The sequence below is a fragment of the Schistosoma mansoni genome, chromosome 4 (assembly GCF_000237925.1).
Source record: "Schistosoma mansoni strain Puerto Rico chromosome 4, complete genome".
NCBI lineage: Eukaryota > Metazoa > Platyhelminthes > Trematoda > Strigeidida > Schistosomatidae > Schistosoma > Schistosoma mansoni.
This window is the reverse complement of record NC_031498.1, coordinates 22949828-22971858: the sequence shown is the minus strand read 5'-3', so window position 1 is coordinate 22971858 and position 22031 is coordinate 22949828. Positions and strand designations below refer to the sequence as shown.

The 22031-nt window shown below is 42.1% G+C and overlaps 2 protein-coding genes across 2 annotated transcripts in view; one reads left to right on the top strand and one right to left on the bottom strand.

Moving 5' to 3' along the window:
• Window positions 1-370: 370 nt before the first annotated feature.
• On the bottom strand, window positions 371-1072 carry Smp_078720 (hypothetical protein; the record flags this gene model as incomplete). The annotated part of the gene is made up of 1 exon (XM_018797243.1): window positions 371-1072. One exon carries the CDS (start codon window positions 1070-1072, stop codon window positions 371-373), a length of 702 nt encoding a protein of 233 aa, XP_018652304.1.
• Window positions 1073-1293: 221 nt separating this feature from the next.
• The window catches only part of Smp_078710 (hypothetical protein), a gene marked incomplete at both ends in the record, with an annotated part of 37293 nt that continues 16555 nt past the window's right edge, over window positions 1294-22031 (top strand). Inside the window, 7 exons of the mRNA XM_018797241.1 lie at window positions 1294-1433; window positions 1477-1614; window positions 1649-1882; window positions 1915-2040; window positions 6917-7044; window positions 7399-7791; window positions 9556-9767. Coding sequence (XP_018652303.1) covers window positions 1294-1433; window positions 1477-1614; window positions 1649-1882; window positions 1915-2040; window positions 6917-7044; window positions 7399-7791; window positions 9556-9767 — 1371 coding nt within the window. The remainder of the gene's footprint in view (window positions 1434-1476; window positions 1615-1648; window positions 1883-1914; window positions 2041-6916; window positions 7045-7398; window positions 7792-9555; window positions 9768-22031) is intronic.

The window sequence follows — 22031 nt, the reverse complement described above, 5'->3', positions numbered from 1 at the left end:
ATCGGCTGTTTCTTAAAAGTTGGGAGACCATAATAACATAAAAATAAGGATATTGTACATAGTTCTGGACGTAAAATATCCGGTTAGCTAATAATAAGTTAATATATTTATTACATATACAGAACAATCAAGTGCATATTTATCGATCTTAAAGACTATAAAACTATCAAGTACATCAGTTTCCTTTCATTCATGAGAGGCACCTGTGAACTAATGAATAAACTTAGGAAAAAAACTTATTTTGAACAGTATATTTGTTTAGTACTGATTTTATATACAAACAACAAAGAAACAAAAATTCAAGGATTAACACTGATTATGGAAACGTTTGGTTCTACCTACTTATAGAATCTTCAAAATAGTACACTAATTATAATAACGTACTTCCCATTTCATCATCAATTAAAGCATCATGTGTTTCAGATTTCTTTTCCAAAAAGGGTGATGATTTTTCCTTCTGCTTTGGAGATTCATGATTTTCTGTATTGAAAACTGGGACTGTAAGGCAAACAAAATATTTCTTTTCAGAACATAAATGAACCCCCCATTGTCCAGAACTATAATCAACAGACGTGCATCTGTGTTCACCAACTCGCATGGAAGTTATTTCTGGATTAGGTAAGCGAAGAAGACTGAAATCACCTTTACTACCGTCAACCCAATGCAAAACATAAATGGGTCTTGTAAACTCATTCATTGTTTTAGTAATTTTGCCTCCTATCCAAAATGAATGCTTTTCTTGTTTGGCTACCCACTTTACCAAAGCTAGATTTTCTGGATATGAGTGCACGGATGCAAGGGAAGTTCGTAGGACCATGCCATCCTTATGACTTTGTGACGGATTAGAAAACAGGTGCTGACGGTTTTGTTTATCCTTTGAGTCATCCATGTTATTCGTATCAGAAAGCCGTCCAATAGATTGACAGTAATGTTCCGCTGCAGAGAAATTAAGTTTGGCATCCACATCACCATGTACAAATGTAAAAATGCGAGGTCCAAGAGCGCCTTGACTTTTTTCCAAAGCGTAAGCTGCATTATAGAAAAAAACAATCTGCACGACAAGTAGTAACATGACTTGTGAGGATTTAACATATGGGTTGACGCAACTGATGAATACAACTCATCACAACATTTTTCAACCATCACTAAGTACAAAATCTCAAATATTTTTTTGATGATAGTATTCTGTGTAACGACTGATCACTTGTTTTCTGAAGTGTCATTAACTTTATTCACACCAAAGTGTGACCTTCAGGTTTGGTGGTAGCTTAATATTATACAACACTACAAAAAATGGGTTCAAGTTACAGCACTCTTGTCAATGTGTCTAAGGATGAGCCCCTACAAAGGTTTGTCGGGACTGATGGAATATCACCTAACAGCGAATATTGGATGGAATTTCTGTCTTCCGTTGGCTCAACAACAAAAAGCAGGTGTGTGAAATTAAATCTCAGCTCACCAAACTCTTGATACAAGCTCTCTCATAGATTTTGAAAAAGCAAATAAAACTTTGCTCAAGGATCTTAAGAAAAATAACCTCCAATCTCGTAACATTCCCAACCTCATTCAATTTCTCATATCAAAGATGTCAGAATTAATAGCTTCACCAGACATGTAGATTTATTTAACAATTGTTCTATATTTGTAGATGCGAAGATACGGTACTAATTGCTCAAAATGGACTACTTATTCTGCGTTTGTCGGTGAAATACTTGATGGAGCACTGCTCTGAAGCTAGATTTTTCTCTCACTTCTCTGTTAATTCTCCTGAGGGTATAGTTATCTTCAGTCAAACAGTGTTTTCTCTAGGTCCTCGCTGTTTATCTGTAATTGAGTGTTTGTTCCCTGTACTTTTCAGGCTTATAACCAATCTGCCTATCCAGTAAGTTTAATTTTGCCACTGATTGTTTTTAGAGACAATACTTACTTGTTGCATTGCGAAGCTCATTTGTTGTGTATAGTGTTTCTCTCTAGACAAATGTATAAAGAACTATCAGCTCCTCTACCACAGGTTTACGTTTCTGTTGTTTGGGGGAAGTGGTGAGTTTATTATAAACTATTCATGTGGTTTTGTAACTCATTAGCACTAAATGCTTTCTCGCCACATTTACCCGTATCCGCTCTTCCTTCAACAACATGGATAGTTGGTCCGGTTTGTTCTAAAAGCGCTTAGTAATGAAGCTGACTTCACCTATACTACTCGGTAATCATAGTGCGTTAACCATTACAAACCTTAGTTCAATTGCGTCGTCGCATTTAAAAGTTCTCGTAACTTAAGATACCGCCAGTCTTAATGAGCTGAATTCCACTCGGCTCCTGAGCATTTAGTTTAGCCCAACATAGCAGAATAGTAGGAACGTTCTCATCTCTCATAGAGGTTAGAATTTTCCGTTGGCGAAAGAGTACTTGTTCCTTGAACATGGCTAATAATACCATCATCGTCAGTAAATCATAAACTATGTGGATGCTAGATTTTAGATAAACCCTCATATATGTAAAGTCTGAAATTCTACATACCCCTTCATCAAAGCTTTTTAAGTGACTTGATTGTTTGCACACAAAACCGTTTGAGAGTATCTGACGGGTGCTATCTTTTTAAGTCATAGCTTTCTGTTGGTGAACTTATCGTAGCAACGTCTTACTCTTTGTGCATAAGTAACGACAATCGCCACTAATGCACAATATTGAACTTGTAACAGAGATAACTCCTAGTCAAAAATTTGTGGGCCGCTCGGTAAATTGATCTAAATCGTGAGTCATTGTCACCCGCTACCAAGTAATTTAAAACCGAAACAGGTAATATATGGATTACCCTATGACTAAAGTGGCCCTTGAGCTGATTGGTACCAATAATAAGTATTAACTTTGAAACAAACTTTTCTTCAAACCTCTTTAATAGCCATCTAAACGTCCCCGGAGTTCCGACTAAGGGAACTGGAATCATTCTTTCAGGTATTCTATCTTACACAGATTTCCATGCAAAATACCTCATTTACTCTTACTTTAAATAATCTTATACGTAGTTTAGTATCCGAAAACTAATCTGCTTGTTATGATCTCCGATTCCGGTTCAGTGATTAACGTATTCTACCTTAATGCCTGACTGGGCCATTTTACAAAACTGAAAAGACCATGACTAATGGAGAACTAATGCTAAAGCTGAATCAGTATAGGCAAATTTCCTCCATTTAAAATGATTCTGGGTTAGTACAAACCAGGATATGTTGTTGGTGACCTACGCCACACAAATGATTTACCATAGTCCCCCTACTTCTTTATTTTCTACTCAGCATCTGACTTCTTATTATCATATAATCCATCTAAGCCACCATCAACTGAGGGTGGCGACAGTTCGTTCTCATGTGTCCACGCATATACAGCCACTTCCAGAGAAGTCTTACTCATGACCCCCTCTCAGTAGGGATGTTGTTCACGATACTGAGAAGATGCAAAACGAATTTCTGGTGCTTTAACGAAGTTGATTTATGTGGAGGATCCATCTACGGGAATCGGAAAACCCTGATTCAAAGCCAATGGTGCACGTGGGATCCAGGATACTAAAAAATGGTGTATGAACCTATTGTTGGTCACCGGCTACCATAGCACCTCCTCGTACCGATATTTATGTGTTTGAATAATTAAAAACTCTGACCTTTCATCAACACTTGTTCTATCCGGGATTCACTTCATTTGTATTCTAGTAGAAGTATGTAAATAGATCATCCGAATTATGATCAATTTGCTGGAGCACGTAAACAGATCTCGGTTCAGGATAACGCTTTTCCTCTAACATCTTACTTCTGTAACCCAAACATATCATGCTGCTATCAAACACCGATATTCTAAGTTTTAACAAGATTATTGTCTCTTTTATAAAATTTCAAAGTTTACTCACTTAGAGTTATATGCCCCACCAATCTTAATTTTTCGTTGTCGGTAAATTTTTCTTCGTCCCGACCGTTGCTGCTCTTGAGTGGTGATAGAGGTATAAGGGCAGTTATCGCTTCCCAGTCGCCCACACTGTGGAAGGGATCTTCTAGAGGTACTTGAAAATAAAATTGGATTAGAAGTGGTGACCGAGCTCACCTATCGTAATGAACCAATTGAGCTATACTAGCTGTAACAATCGTTCCTCAAGGTACTACTATGCCGGACAGATCGGTTGAAGAGCAGTAAGACTAAAAGCAGCGAACCCAAGGTCCGAAGGCGAAGTCGTACTGCTGACTGTACAGAAGTGTGACGGTAGTAAGGTGCTTCCTTCAGACAGCCAGCAAAACATCGATGCTACCTTCTCACAAGGAGGAGTATTGTTAGAAAAAGTCGTATGTAACTGACTCTTGGGTACTGCGGTCACGCCCTCAGGTCACTAAGACCACCTCTAATCCAATTTCGTTTTCAGGTACCTCGAGAAGAACCTTTCCACGGTGTGGGCAACCGGGAAGTGATAACCACCCTCATATCTCTAACAACACTCAAGATTACTGTATTCATAACCAGTCTCCTTATTCAATTCCTATTATGCCTCTCACATTGAATTTCAATCCTAAGCTTCCTCTTTCAACTTCCTCCTTAAATGTCACCATGGTCAAGGATTCCAGTGCATGAAACACTGTCCCAGGTCTACTGAAACCTCGCTCCAAACTACACATTCTAGCCTTCAACGTACTCACCTTATGTCAAGTCGGCCAGCGGTCTTCCTTGGCCTAAACCCTAGAATATCGTACAATTGATGTATGCTGCGTCTCCGAAACACACATATAAGGTCCTAGTGTGGTCATTCACTTGACCTCACCTCGCCAAAACGGAGAGCAACCCGATGGCTAGTTCTCGTAAACTGTCAGCTTCAGACATATCACTAAGTGCGAGGGTAGAACAAGGTTTGTACATCCTCCAAAGCTTCTCCGTCAAGTGTAATTCGATTGGTGCATGTTGTATTATGTCGGAGAGTCTTGCTTTTCCCTTTGTTTATATTGAGACCCACTGCTACTGAGGCTGCAGCTACAGTGGTCGTTTTCTCCCACATTTGTTGTTGCGTGTATAATGAAAGAGCCAGATCATCTTCGAAGTCTAAATCGTCCAGCTGCATCCTAACTGTACCCCGTGCTTCCCTCCAGATGTTGACGTCCTCATGATCCAGTCGATCACCATGAGAAAGAGAAAGGGTGAGAGTAAGCAACCTTGCCTGACACCGGTCTTTACCTCGAACGAGTCTGTCAACTGTCCTGCATGCACGATTTGTTGGTGATTACTTTGCCTTCCTTGCTTTTCACTGGTCGTTCTGGTTTACGATAATTTCCAGCGAGTCGTACAGTTGTCTTTTTTTTTTCTCTTGCAGCCTTTTCCGCTGTCATTGCTAAATCTTCCACATATTTACGTTTGTCGGCTTTGATGCTCCTCTTCACTTGCTTGTTTGCTTCTGTGTATTCGGCTTGTGCCTTGGCTCTTTTTAGCGCTTGTTCGGTTGGTATTGATTGCTGCCTTCTTGTTCCTCCTTTCTTCAATCTTATCCAGTGTACCAACAGTGATCCATTCCTTGTGGTGGTACTTCTTTTGGCCCAGAACCTCCTGACATGTTGAAATGATTGCTTCCTTGATACCTTTCCAGTTGCTCTCCATGGTAGTTCCCTCTCCATTGAGTAGATCATGAAAGGCCTGGAACCTGTTGCTGAGGGCTATGTTGAATTTGTTGAGTTTGTCAGCATCTCGAAGAAAGGCCGTATGAAACTTTTGTGATGTTGTCCGCGCCGTTGTCCAGTGCTTCTTAAGTTTTAGTTTCATCTTGGCGACCACTAAGTGAAGATCGGATGCTATATCAGCTCCTCTCCTTGTTCTCACATCCTCCATAGTCCTCCTGAACTTTTTGTTGATGCACATATGATCGATTTGATTCTGTGTAGTGTGATCCGGTGAAATCCAAGTGGCTTTGTGTATGTTTTTGTGTGAGAATATGGTGCCACCTATGACCAGTTTATTGAAGGCGCATAGGTTTGCGAATCTCACCATTTTTGTTCCTTTCTCCTAGTCCATGTCGTCCCATGATGCCTTCGTATCCGGTGTTGTTCATTCCAACCTTGGCATTTAGGTCTCCCATCACAATGATCAAGTCCTTCGTTGGGCACTTCTCGACGATTAGTTGCAGCCTATCGTAGGATTGATTTTTAACGTCTTCATTGACGTCGTTGGTAGGCGCATAGCATTGGATGACGTTCATTGTAATGCCCTCTTTCTTTGTTTTGAAGGAGGCTTTGATGATCCTTGGTCCGCGATATTCTCATCCGATAAGCGCTTTCAGTGTTTGTTTGGATAACATCAGTGCAGCGAGTATAACAGCAGCTCCCCTGAAGCTAGTCTTTGTTGTCCAACCTGCGTCCAATGTGTTTCACTGATTCCAAGCACCTCCAGGTTGTATCTTTTCATTTCTGCAGCGATTTGGATGACTCCCCCGGTCTCCCACATTGTACGAACATTCCATGTACCTTAATTAATGGTTACGCTGGTTTTCAGAAGGGGCATCAGCCTCGTGACCTCTGAGGGAACTAGGCATTCATCGCGAGACGCCATAAGTCTTCTAAATGAATATCTTTTAGCTTCCAAAGCAGAGTTTAAATGGTTTGAATTAGTTTTTCTGGTTGGCGTTTTTTCAGCGAGTTAATTTTCTACGGGATGCGGTCGCTAACCCCATCCCCAACCTTCGTCCTTCATCGGCACTTGGATCCGGCAGCAGCCCTAGAGGGGATTTCGACTAGCAGTAACCTTATTACTTTGCTTCTTCTAAAGCAGCTACTCCCTCTGAGTGTTTGTCCGTTTTATTATGTGTCTTTACACAAACTCAAGTATCGCATTTTAAAATCAGATCAACTGCTTTTTATTATTTAGCCTGATTGTCTGTTAGTCGTTTCCCTCTTTTGCATTTCAGTGCTCCTCTTGCTCCTGCTCTAGTTTACCGATTATTGTCTAACTTTTCTGAAAATCGTCCTGTCCCAACACTATTACACGGTATTGAACAATACAATTTAATATGGCGTGCAGCGGCGTCTATTGCAGGTATGTCTAAACTACTTTACTGTATGTATATCTCCCTAGTAGACTCTCTTTTTGAAGTTAGTTGTGCAGGTAAACCACATATCATTGTTAGTGTTTCTGGATTGAGGGTCATAAATGTGTTTAGTGTAGTCACTTGGTAGTGATTAATCATTGTTAAGATTTGCATTTACCTAGTTTCATTGTGTACTGACAAGCTTCTGATGAAATAAGCGATGTTTGATCATTGGTTGTCGGACACAAATATATTTAGTTGACTTTGTTCACCCATTGAGTTAGTAGCGGTAGTTGTGTTTAATGGTGTACCCTAGTAAATTGTGCTCTATTATTGAAATTCATATATCTTCTTAATTTTAGGTAGTTTAGTTACAATCGTCACATTTGGTGGTTACTTCAGTCGCACTGCGAATGGTTCAACAAAATCAGATATACAGAACAGTCCTCATGTTGCAGTTGTTGAACCAGTAAAAAATGTTTCTCCAGATCTTTTGACGTCAGAATCAACTATCAAATCAAACGAACAGTGTCATTTACTGTCAAATGTCAGCTCACTACTTTTATTGATACTTACTACTCAGGCTGGATCTATTGAGAAGATTATATCAACTTATTCAGAAAATAATATTAAAGATTCAAATTCTCTAGGACGAAATCCTTATCGAATAACACTTTTTTCTTTACAAGATGAAGTTACTCAAAAAAATCAAGTTGATTCAATAATGGATACAACTCATGTGATGCCAAAGTCAAGTTAGTCTTAGGCATTAAGTCTTTTGTGCACAAGTTCACTCACTAATATTCCTTTTTACAATTACAAATAATGCTAATGTTAGATTTTCGAAATTCATTAACACATTAACATCTACGAAAGATGAATTTAATGTTAATCGATGTATATACGGCCGAGAGTGGGGAAGTCCGCTCTTCCTCTGGAAATGCTCTCACATGGCCACACGTATATAGCCTCTGCTAGGGAAGTCCTACTCACTGCCTTCTCGTGGCGAGGTGTTGTTCACGAAAGTGAGAGGACGAAAAGCGAATGTCCGATGCTTTAACCGGGTTGGTGGACACGGAAAGTCCACCTAGGGGAGTTGGAAAATCCTGATTCTAAACCAATGGTGCACATGGGCTCCAGTATCCTGAAGGAACAAATGGCGTATAAATCAATCGTTGGTCACCGTCTACCATGGGACTGCATCTCCTTACAATGCTCCATTGCCTTGTGGACTAGACCTTTAGGTCAAAGGCTCGGGATGTGGCCCCCTAAGAAAACCACCTGCTTCGGTTTGGGCACCCGGGCAGTACCACACCCCTCACACAAATCCAATGAGATTTGTGCGGCGCATATTTATCTGGTGATTCCTTGTACCAATATTTATGTATTTAAATAAATAAAATAAAGAATTCATTGAAACATAACAGGCTTCGGTTGAAAAGTTTGTGTATTGACTTCAGATTATATAGCCAAAATAATCTGATACGAATATGTTAAACTTCCAATTCGCTGTTCTGATTAAAGTTTTTGATAATAAACTGAAGGCTGTTCATATGTAGCTGCATTATTATGAATATTTTAATGTTCGAATAAATATTTTTTTGTTTTAAGTTTTATGTGATATCAGACGTTTCTAAGATGTTACTAGATTGTTTTTCAAAGTAATTAAAGTGCTAACCAAACTGGAAGGAACCAGACAACCGATGCTTATTACAACTTAAATGAAAAAATAAAATTTATTTGATAACAATAATAATAAAATTAGAGTCTTTAGTGAACTTTAATAAAGTCACAAAATTTAACTCGAACAGCTCTTGATCTCTTTGTGGTTTCAATTACTCTGCAACTGATCATCATTAACGTGTTCATGTTATTGTCTACTCCAGTGTGAGTTACTTCGTATATCTGTTTAGACGTATTCCTGACATATATTCAGATTATCAATATAGGGTTGTGGAGATCTTTGAGTTTAGATTGGTGTGATGAATGGACCGATGCTAGACCACCATTAAAAACCTGGGCGCAATGAACAGCCGTTTCGCTCCAGTATGGGACTCCTCAGCTGCGCGCATTCATGATCCTGCACATCGAATTTGAACCCAGGACCTTCATTAAGGCCCTAGGCTAATATATGAATTTTACCAATGAATGGAGAAATATATACCAATTATATTTCAAACGAGCAAATTCAACTAACCAAACTTGTGCGATGCACGTTTTCAGTGAGGTGTAGTGGAGTAAAAATTAGTGGTTGACTAGTTTGTATGCATAGACAAAATAACCCAAGGACAATATAGCCAAACTTACATGAGGTATATATGAACGTTTACAATATATCCAATAACGTAACTATTACAAATGCAACGGTAACATGTATTTCTGATTGTATCCGTCCACACGACTGCTTGTTTTACTGTCATATAAATTCGTGATAAGATTGTAGATTTGAATAAATATTTATTGTGTAACAAGTGTGTTGGGCGGCTACATTCATCCTGTATATGTTATTTCTACTTCAGCCCCTCGATTACAGCCAGGTGGTGCTACATTAAATGGACATTTAAATATAGTTACTCAACCATCATCACCGCAAATAAATTTCACTGCAATCTGTGATACAGCAGCTTCGACATTGTCTCAAGACAGTAGTCCACTGTTATTGTACCTTTTAGTTCATCGAAATACAAACTTTCATTCGTTCATTATGCAAGAGCGGGGTTATGAGAAAGTGGTAAGAAGTCATTTTTATATTGTTTGTGCTACAAAACACCAACATAACAATTAATTCTGTCTCATAGGTTATTGTTAGTTCAAAAGTAACTTAAATCATCATTACGAATGTAAGTGGAGCAAAATTATTTGTAAAACATTCCCGACCGTTGCTGCTACTTTGACGTGGTGGTCGGGCTTGCCTATCGTGATGAATCAATCGGGCTATGCTGGCTGGAACAATCGTTTCTCAAGGTTCTACCATGCCAGGCAGGTCGTTTGAAGAGCGGTGAGACTAAAAGCAGCAAATCCAAGGTCCGAAGGCAAAGTCGTACTGCTGACTGTACAGAGGTGTGACAGCAGTAAGGTGTTTCCTTCAGACAACCAGCATGACAGCGATGCTGCCTTTCCACAAGGAGGGGTGGGGTTAGAAAAGGTCGACCCTAAAAATGCACACCTCGCCTTATCCCACGGATATCCGTCTACGGCGGTAAGGTTTTTTTGAAGAACGGAGCTAACACAAAAACTACCCACAAAAAGGTCGTGTGTGACCGACCTCAAGCAGTTGTCCCTTGGGCACTGCGGTCACACTCTCAGGTCATTAAGACCACTTCTAACCCAATTTCCTCTTCAGGTACCTCTAGAAGAACCCTTCCACGGTGTGGGCAACCGGGAAGTGATAACTGCCCTCATACCTCTAACAGCACTCAAGACCACTGTATTCATAATCAATCTCCTTCTTCAATTCCTACTATTCCTTCTACCTTGACTTTCAACACTAAACTTCCTCTCTCGGTTTCCTCCTCAAGTGTCACCATGGCCAACGATTCTAGTGCGCGAAACGCTGTCCCAGGTCTACTAAAACCTCGCTCCAAACTACACATTGGAGCCTTCAACGTACGTACCCTATGCCAAATCGGTCAACAGACCTCCTTAGCTAAAACCCTAGAATCTCGTACCATTGATGTATGCTGTGTCTCCGAAACACGCATACAGGATCCCAGTGTGGTCATTCACTTGACCTCACCTCGCCAAAATGGACAGCCAACTAAATACACCCTCCGTGTATCTGGCGACCCGTTGGCTAGTTCTCGTGGACTTGCAGGTGTAGGCATAGCACTAAGTACAAGGGCAGAACAGGCACTACTAGAATGGATCCCCGTTAACAGTCGCCTGTGTGCTGTCCGGCTAAATGGCTCCGTAAGAACTCGGAAGGATAGGGACACACGTCGTTGCCTTTTCGTCGTTTCTGCCTACGCTCCCACTGACTGCAGCCATGATGAAGTGAAAGATGACTTTTACAGAAAACTCTCTGAGCTTCTTCAGAAAGCTAAGCGCTCAGACATAGTAGTCATAGCGGGTGACTTTAATGTCCAGGTAGGCAGCTTAAATCAAACAGAAAGACATTTAGGTGTGTGTTTTAGTATTCCGGCTCAACGAACCGATAATGGTGATCGTCTGTTGCAACTATGCTCAGACAATCGTTTATTTCTAGCAAGCACTAATTTTAAGCATAAGGAGAGACATCGTCTAACATGGCGACCACCTGCACCAAACCAACGATGGACTCAAATAGACCATATTGTCATCAGTCATCGTTGGAGAGGCTCAATAGAAGATTGTCGCTCGTATTGGAATACTTGTTTAGACTCTGATCACGCTTTAATACGAGCGCGCATTTGTCTGCGCTTCAATGGAGGCAGGAAAAGTACACTAAGAAGACCCATTAGGATTGAAGTGGAGGACGAGAAAGCCAAATGCGAATTCCAGAAACAACTGAGTTCACATCTAGGCAGTTCTGTAAACGAGACTGACCCAGATGCTGCTTGGAAAGACATACGAACAGCTGTGGAAACAGCAGTAACATCTATCAGTCATTTAAACCATAGGGCTCCGAAAAACCAATGGATTTCTTCTAAGTCTATTTCACTGATGGATTCGCGTAAACTCATCCCATCAGGCTCTGAACATGACGAAGAGCGTAAAGAAATTAGATCTAGGTTAACTAAAAGTCTAAGGAACGATCGTGAGCAGTGGTGAGCAACGAAAGCAAAAGAGATGGAAAAGGCAGCGGCTGTAGGCAACACCAGGCAACCATTCAGACTAATAAAAGAAACCGGAATTAAGAAGTCAAGTGTAAGTGAGACAATCTCGGAAAAAGACGGAACCCTTATCTGCTCTCAACCCAAACGTTTAGAACGATGAGCGGAACACTTTAAGGAGCAGTTTAGCTGGCCTTCAGCTACTGCACAACTACCCACTATTCCTAGAAAACCTGAATGGAACATTGAAGTAGGCCCCCCGACCCTACTTAAAGTTCAAAAGGCTATAAGTAATCTGAAATGAGGAAGAGCAGCTGGTCCTGATGGATTGGTTCCAGAGGTCTTTAAATATGGTGGTCCAATGTTAGCGATTAGGTTGACTAATATTCTGGCTAAAATCTGGGAGACGGATGTAATCCCATCCGACTGGTCACAATCACTGATTGTCCCAATATATAAAAAGGGGTCAAAATCATCCTGCGATAACCATAGAGGGATCAGTCTGACTAACATAGCATCTAAAATACTAGCCTCAATAATTATCAGGCGCCTAACTAAGACTCGTGAACTCCAAACACGAGAAAATCAGGCTGGCTTCAGACCTGGTCGTGGCTGTATCGACCACATCTTCACCATTCGTCAAGTTTTAGAGCACAGACACGCTTATCGGCGTCCGACAATGATAGTTTTTCTTGACTTGAAAGCAGCATTTGACTCTGTAGACTGATATGTAAAACATTCAGTCAGTCAGTCAGTTACAACGTAGAACTTCGTACGTACGTACATCAGTTCCAGTTGCCATACCACATTAGCACAGAGATGCAGTTGTCGATTCAAATCCCATATTGGTAGAATTAGTAAGAGTATAAGTATTATGTGAAAGATAAGGGTTTGAAGATGCTATTGAAGGAGTATAATACGGTGAAATAAATTTGGAAAGAGAAAAAGGATACGGACATGAAGAATTCAGAAGATTAGAATTTGGTAGAACACAAGGAGTGGATGCACCTTCGCCATTGCAAACGATTTTGAGCCATGTCATTCAAGGTCTCTAACCATCGGTTGCTATCATCTCGCGGACCCCAACCAGGTAGTCTACACCTACCAACATGGCCCAGTCCACTTGTCAGTGACTTCATGGATTTATGCCATGTTTTGGTCTGGCCGCCCCTAGCTTTCTTCCAACCTGCTCCTATACCATAAAGCATTGCATGTCGGGGCAGTCGGTGGTTGGGCATACGTAACACGTGTCCCAGCCATCTCAACTGGTGAAGTTTCACTACTTCATCAATCGATTTGCCACCATTACCTAGTACCCGTTTCCTAACATCTGCATTACTTACCCGGTGGTCCCAGGATATACGAGCAATGCGTCGAAGACACCTATGATCGAATACTAGTAGCCTACGAATATCCTCTACTCTTATCTTCCATGTTTCACTGCCATAAAGTAGGACGGAACGAACTGCTGCACAGTAAACCCGTCCTTTTGTTGCTAGACGGATATCTCGCCTACGCCATAAATGACGCAAGTTGGCGAAAGCTAGACGAGCCTTCTGTATCCGTGCTGAGATTTCGTCACACACCAGACCACAAAGGCTGATGAGACTACCAAGATAAATGAAGCTGTCAACACGCTCAACTACTTCACTCCCTATCATTAGTTCAGGTGTGTTAAGTCGGCTTCCTGAGAACCCCAGCAGAGCCTCCAGAGGCTCAAAAAGAGCCCCAACCAATCAGAGTACGACAGAACATTCTGGAGTTCCAACGTGGCATGCTACCATTGGTCAGTAGCAATATATGTCGTTAAGTGGATTGGCTGAATTAGGATGTTGATTTAACTTAAGCAAACATCTATAAATACCTACGATTTTCTGTACAAAAACGAACCTTGTAGTAAAGCGTTTTCTCTGTTACTCGTGTCTTCTCTCTGGTCTTCAAGTCGCTGAGTAGTGCTAGCCTGGGGTTATTCGAATAGCTTAAGATCTGAATAAAGCGTTCAACCTACGAGACATAACAACTGGCGACGGGTTAATTTATCAAGATGTCTATTACCTTTGATCAATTTGAAGCTTTTCTTGAGCGCCATGAAAAACGTTTCGAGCAGTTCCAGATTCGCATACTTGAAACACTGACCCAGCAAATGAACCTGAACAAGAATGGACTTACAAATGCTTCTGCTAAATCGCATGCTAATTATGTCATTGATTCCATTCATGAATTTCATTTTGATGGTTTGGCTGGTGTAACATTCGAATCTTGGTACAAGAAATATGAAGATGTATTTAATGTTGACCTAGAAACGTTTGATGATGCTGCCAAGATCAGGGTGCTACTACGAAAGCTGGGGACCATTGAGCATGAACGATACACTAATTACATTCTGCCCAAGAACCCAAGAGACATTTCATTTGAAGAAACAGTTAAAATTTTGTCGCAAATTTTCGGTGAACAGTCTTCCTTACTCAATATTCGGCATCAGTGCTTGAAGATAGTAAAAGCTGGCAACGATGATTGGGTGCAACATGCTAGCATAGTAAATCGTGAATGTGAGCGCTTTAAACTATCAGCAATGACAGAAGACCAATTCAAATGTCTTGTTTTCGTATGCAGCTTACAGTCTTCAGAAGATGCCGACATCAGAACCAGAATTCTAAGTAAAATGGAACAGTGTCCAAACGTAACTCTACAAGAAGTTACTACCGAGTGCCAAAGGTTAGTGAACTTGAAGTATGATACCTCAATGGTAGAAAACGGTAACTGTTTCCATAATGTCAATGCAGTCAAGAGAAAATCCTTGCAAGGTTCCAGCACATGTAATTATAGTAATACCGGCGACAAACCATCATCTCCATGCTGGGCATGTGGAGGCTGGCACTATAAGAGTTTTTGCCCGTATAAAGAACGTTATTGTAGTAAGTGTCATCGAAAGGGCCATGTAGAAACCAGATGCAGGAAAAGAAACTTTAAACGACATTTTGCAAAACCTTACTTCAAGAAATACAGGTCTGCAACATTAACGAAAAGAATATTGGTATCGCATAACAAAGCTCGAAGGTGCCACCAAAGAAAGTACGTGACCTTGAATATTAATAAACACCGTAGTCGACTTCAGCTTGATACAGCTTCTGACATTACTTTAATAAGCCCAGAAACTTAGAGGAAGATTGAGCGACCCACAGTGCATCGAACAACACAACTAGCACACAGTGCATCCGGCGGAAAGTTAAATATTGTTGGAGAAATACCTTGCATTGTGTCTAAAGGTGCGGTTACGACAAATGCAACCATATACCTTACGAAGAACCCAGGACTCGACTATTGGGTCTAGATCTTATAGAAACACTCAAGCTAGCAGAACATTCAATTAATAGCATCTGCAGACGAGTTACTTCTGATAACTCCTTAGAGAGTAGCCAGAAAAATACCGTGTTGCAAAGACATCACAACGTGTTTAAAGAAGGATTAGGAGAATGCACGAAGGCTAAAGCAGTACTAACTTTAAAACCTGCAGCTACTCCCGTTTTTCGACCTAAAAGACCTGTACCCTATGCTGCCCTCCCAGTGGTTGAACAAGAGATAGAACGACTTCATAAATTGGGTGTCATTGAGCCAGTGAATTTCTCAGAATGGGCTGCACCTATAGTGGTAGTAAAGAAGACTAATGGCAGCATCCGTTTATGTGCCGATTACTCAACCGGGCTAAACGAAGCCCTAGAAACTCATCAGTATCCACTACCCCTACCTGAAGATCTTTTTGCTAAGCTGAATGGTGGTAAGCTCTTTGCAAAGTTAGATTTATCGGAAGCTTATTTACAAATTTCGGTTGCTGATGAATGTAAAAATCTGCTCACCATAAACACACACAAGGGCCTATTCAGGTATAATCGACTACCTTTTGGAGTCAAGACGGCCCCATCTATATTTCAGCAAGTGATGGATACTATGCTACAGGATGTTCCAGGTGCTGCAGCCTATCTGGATGATATAATAATTATGGGAGTAGATAAAATAGACTTAGAAAAGAAGCTCGACCAGGTGCTGTCGCGAATAGCCGAATATGGATTTCGACTGCGTGCAGAGAAATGTAACTTTTGTATGAAAAAGGTAAGCTACCTCGGATTTGTAATCGACAAAGATGGCAGAAGACCAGATCCAGAGAATACTCAGGCAGTAAAAACTGCCTAGACCAACGGACGTCCCTACACTACGATCCTTTCTGGGACTAGTTAGTCATTATGGAGCTTTTATTCCTAACCTTCATCACCTGCGTGCCCCCTTAACTAACCTTCTGGCGAAGAATGTGAAGTGGGATTGGTCTGTGAATTGTCAAGCCGCTTTCGAGGAAATCAAGAAAATACTAGTCTCGGATCTGCTGCTCACCCATTATGACCCATCCTTACCCATTGTGGTAGCATCAGATGCTTCAAACCATGGCATTGGAGCAGTTATTTCTCATATCATGCCAGACGGATCTGAAAAAGCCATATCGCATGCAGCTAGATCATTAACTACAGCAGAACGTAGCTACAGTCAGATCGAAAAAGAAGCATTGTCGATTATCTTTGCAATAAAAAAGTTCCACAAGATGTTATTTGGACGCCAGTTCACCCTACTAACTGACCATAAACCATTGTTAGCCATTTTTGGGTCGAAGAAAGGTATTCCGGTATATACAGCAAACAGACTGCAACGGTGGGGAACTACACTCTTAGGTTATGACTTTAAGATCAAGTGCCAGCTCACTACTGATTTTGGACAAGCAGACGCTTTGTCTAGACTGATTGGTTCGCGAGTAAAACATGAAGAAGATACATTGGTGGCAACAATTGAGACGGAAGCAGAAGTACGTCGAGTTTTGGAAGACGCAGTCGATGGTTTACCAGTCATTTTCAAAGCTATCAAAGAAGCCACGGTAGACGACGAGACATTAAGAGAAGTTAGTGGTTATCTCCTAACCAGGTGACCGAACCGTCGTTTTCAAGGAGAGATGCTACAATATTTCCGCCGGCGAGACTCACTCATGATGGTCGACTCATGTATTATATTTGGTGACAGAATTGTTGTTCCAAAAACATTACGCCACAGGGTTCTGAAACAATTCCACAGCGGCCATCCCGGGATCAATAAGATGAAAGCGTTGGCTCGAAGCTATGCTTACTGGCCTACAATGGATCAAGATATCGAAATCAGATGCCACAATTGCTCGTCGTGCCTGCAAGCAGCTAAAAATCCAAAGAAGTGCGAACCACAACAATGGGAAAAACCTAATAGTCCATGGGAGAGGCTGCACGCCGATTTCGCTGGCCCAATAAGAGGAAGAATGTTTCTCGTCATAGTGGATGCACTCACAGAATGGCCACAAATCTATGCCATGGCAACGTGTACAGCCAGTGAAACGATCAGCAAGTTATCCAAACTGTTTAGTTGCTTTGGAGTTCCTGAGACTTTAGTGACCGATAATGGATCACAATTCACTGCAGAATCATTCAAGCACTTCTGCAACATTAATGGAATTGTACATATACGCTCTCCACCCTATCACCCTCAATCAAATGGACAGGCTGAGCGCTTTGTCGACACATTCAAAAGAGCACTCCTGAAAGGGGAAGGCGAGGGGACAAGTCAGGTAATTACGAAGTTTCTAACAGCTTATAGAACTACGCCTAACCATATCGTCCCAGATGGAAAATCCCCTGCTGAAGCGATGTTCGGGAAAAAAATTCGAACTGTGTTTGACGCCATGTTGCCACCTAAACCAATGAGTGGACGCAGACCAAATCAGAACATCCGGAGTTTTAACGTCGGTGATAAAGTGCTCGTCAAGTCATACAGCGGAAAAAAGCGTTGGGAACCTGGAGTCATTGAAAAGAGAATGGGAAATGTTCTATACAAGGTGCGTGGGACTTTCGGAACGTGGATCAGACACATTAATCAAATACACAGAGAGAAAAGGATTCTAGACACCGCAGATAGTTAAGTGAGGCTTCCGCTAGAAATAGTTACAGATACTCCAGTGGCAAGAACCCCAACAGACACCCATAGACATGAGATACCAAGGAAGTCCGAACGCCATAGAAAACCTGTTACCAAGCTGCAAGTAGATCCAAAGAAAAAATCTTATTCGGGGGAGGTGTTAAGTCGGCTTCCTGAGAACCCCAGCAGAGCCTCCAGAGGCTCAAAAAAGATCCCAACCAATCAGAGTACGACAGAACATTCTGGAGTTCCAACGTGGCATGCTACCATTGGTCAGTAGCAATATATGTCGTTAAGTGGATTGGCTGAATTAGGACGTTGATTTAACTTAAGCAAACATCTATAAATACCTACGATTTTCTGTACAAAAACGAACCTTGTAGTAAAGCGTTTTCTCTGTTACTCGTGTCTTCTCTCTGGTCTTCAAGTCGCTGAGTAGTGCTAGCCTGGGGTTATCCGAATAGCTTAAGATCTGAATAAAGCGTTCAACCTACGAGACATAACAGGTGTCGATGCAACCCAATCCTGAAGTAACATTTTGCACTTCGAGGCAGAGAATCGCATCCCGAACATGCCTGCATTGTTGCTTATAGTGGTCAGAAGACTCTGCATTTTGTCAGCGTCTTCACCAAATAAAACTATGTTGTCGGCGTATTCTAATTCAACAAGTGAATCTCCCGGTAAAAGTTCAACTCCAGGAGATTGAGATGATGAAAGTGATATCTCTAAAAGCATGTCAATGACAAAGCTAAACAAGAATGGGGAGAGTGGACAGCCCTGACGAACACCACTTGAGGTAACCACTTCTGATGACAGTTCGCCATAGGCTCTAACTCGACCAGCTGTGTTCGAGTAGAGAGCCTTTATGAGGTTAACGTGCTTCTTTGGTACTCATTTCAGTGACAAACACTGCCATAGAACATCACGATCAACGGAGTCAAATGCCGCCTTAAGGTCAAGAAATACTACTATTGTGGGACGTCTGAATGTATGTCTATGTTCTAGGACCTGACGTAGAGTGAATATCTGGTCTATGCAACCACGTCCAGGTCGGAAACCAGCCTAGTTTTCTCTAGTCTGCTCTTCGCGAGCTTTGGTTAGGCGTCCAAGTATTATTGAAGCTAATATTTTAGACACTGTATTAGTCAAACTGATCCCTCTGTGATTGTCACAGGAGGACTTTTGTCCTTTCTTATAGACTGGCACAATCAGTGATTGGGACCAGTCAGATGGAATTACGTCCAGTTCTCAGATTCTACCTAAGACCTCAGTCAATCTCGCTGCTATTACTGGACCACCATCCTCAAAAATCTCAGAGGAAAACCTGTCAAGGTCTGCTGCTCTCCCTCGCTTCAGATTTCCTATGGCTTTTTCGATCTCGTGAAGAGTTGGAGGGTTTACATTAACTTGCCATTCAGGATGACTGGGGATCGTGGGTAACTGAAGTGTGGCTGAAGGCCAGTTGAACTGATCCCTAAAGTGTTCTGCCCATCGATCCAATCTCCTAGATTGTGAATGAATGATATGCTCATCTTTGTCTGAGATAGTTTCGCTAATAGTTGGGTTCCTAATGCCTGTTTCTTTAATAAGTCTGAATAGCTGTCTGCTGTTACCTATTGCCGCTGCCTTTTCCATCTCTCTTGCTTTCGCTACTAACCACTGTTCACAATCATTGCGTCAGTCAGTCAGTCACAACGTAGAACTTCGTACGTACGTACATCAGTTCGACAATCATTGCGTAGGCTTCTTATTAGCCTTCGCTTAAGCTGACTCCGCTCTTCGTTATGTTCAGAGCCAGGAAGGATGAGTTTTCGAGCATCTATCAGTGTGGTAGATGCTGCCGAGATCCATTGTTTCTCCCTGACCTTATGGCTTACCTTACTAGCGGATATCACTGCTGTTTCCACAGCTTTACGGATGTCATTCCACGCTGCTTCGGGGTGGGCATTACATGTAATTTGTTTAGTTGGAACCATTATATAGTAAATGTCACATCTAGCGGACACATTTATTTATTATTTATTTATTTAATCACATATATAATGGTACAAAGAGCACCGGATACATATGCGCCACACAAAATAATGAGAATGGGAGAAGGAAGAAGATGCGTATATATAAAGAAGGAGAAAAAAAAGAAAAGGAGAAGAGTAGTGATGGGGGAAACTGAATGTACAACCAGAAGAGCTCTCTCAGTTAGGAAAGTTATAGCCACTCTTTATAAAGAAAGCAAAAGGTTACAGCAGGCTCGACACTGGCTTCTATTCTGAGCCATATCTGATAACGTCTCTAGTCACTGTGTAGCACCATCTCTCAGACCCCAGCCAGGGAGTCGTGAAGGACCAACAGAAGCTAGCCCTTTGCAGCTCTCTTTCATGCCACGACACCATGTCATACACTGACCTCCTCTCCGCTTTTTCCAACCAGTCCCAGAGTCGGCAAATAATGCACGACGTGGAAGTCTCTGGGACGACATTCGTAAAACATGTCCAAGCCACCGAAGTCGGTGTTTCAAGATGGTGACACCAATTGAATTATTGTCTCTGCGCCCGAACACACGATGCCGAACCTCTGCATTACTAACATGGTGTTGCCACTGGATGTCAGCAATCCTTCGGAGACAACGATGATCGAACACAGAGAGACGTCTGACATCCTCAACTCGGAGAGGCCAGGTTTCACAAGCATAGAGCAAAACTGCTCTCACCGACGCGTTGTAGATCCGACCTTTTACAGCCAGACTAACATCACGAAGGCGCCAAAGATGGCCCAGATTGGCATAAGCCGCTCTGGCTTTCACTATACGTACATCAATCTCATCACTCAAGCCCCCACCAGCACTTATGTAGCTACCTAGATACACGAACTTCTCAACTACTTCAATCTGCTTACCATCCAGGGTGAGTGCAGGATGAGAATCCTGCCAGTCTTGTAGGAGTACCTTGCACTTGGAGGGTGCAAAGCACATGCTGTACCTGCGGACACTGATTGCCAACTGATTAAGTGCAGATTGCATGCCTTGGGCATTATCGCACAGTAAAACAATATCATCCGCATACTCGAGATCGAGAAGTCGTTCTCCAGGCAACATATCCACACCGCCATTACTTACATCCATCAGAGCTGTTTCCAGGATGTCGTCGATGGCAAAGTTGAGGAGGAATGGTGAGATCGGGCAACCCTGCCTAACCCCACTGCTCGAATGGAACAAGGGAGAAAGGTGGTTGTATGCCCTCACTCTGCCTGAGGTGTTCGTATACAGGGCCTTTAAGATGTTAATGAACTTCTCAGGCACACCCTTCTTCAATAGACAATCCCAGAGAACAATCCTGTCCAACGAATCAAAGGCAGCCCTGATATCAAGAAACACTACGATTGTTGGCCTGCGATAAGTATGACGGTGTTCTAACATTTGATGGAGGGTGAAGATGTGATCAATGCATCGTCGACCAGAACGAAAACCAGCCTGCTCCTCGCGAGTCAATCGTTCTCGGGTTTTAAACAACCTACGAAGAATGATAGAAGCCAATAGTTTGGACGCAATCGGAAGTAGACTTATCCCCCGGTAGTTATTGCAGGAACAACGTGAACCCTTTTTAAAGATATGGACGACTATCGACTCATTCCATGATGTTGGAACACTTTCTTGCTCCCAAACCTTTGCAAACAACACAGTCAGTTCCTTAGCCAGAAAGTCACCACCATCTTTAAAAAGAGCCGGAGGTAAGTCACCTGGGCCAGGTGGTTTGTAGCGCTTCAAGAGTTGGAGTTCTTTGCGGACTTCCGCCTCGTTTGGTGGATCAGTCGTCATCGGTCATGGGGGGCAGGACAAACTGGTTGATGTTTCCGGAGCAGCAGGCCAGTTGAACTGCCCTTCGAAAAATTCCGCCCATCGTCCAAGACGTCGAGAGATGTTAGTGATTGGCATCCCGTCATCCTCGTAGATTGTTTCACTCACACCAGACTTCTTGCTGCCAGTGGCTCGGATGAGTTGGAAGAGCTTCCGGCAGTTACCAGATGCAGCTGCTGCTTCCATCTCATTAGCACGCTCCGACCACCAGGCTTCTCGGTCCTTACGCAAGCTTTGCCCGATTTCACTACGTGACAGCCTTCGTTTGTGGTCAAACTCACGGTCACCCGGAGTAGACCGACGGGCTTCCATCAGTTGTAAGGAGCCAGAAGAAACCTAGTGCTTATAAGCGGGACGTTTCGCGAAGTCGCAAGCGGCTTTACTCGCCATTTTCATGGCGTCGTGAAGATGCAACCAA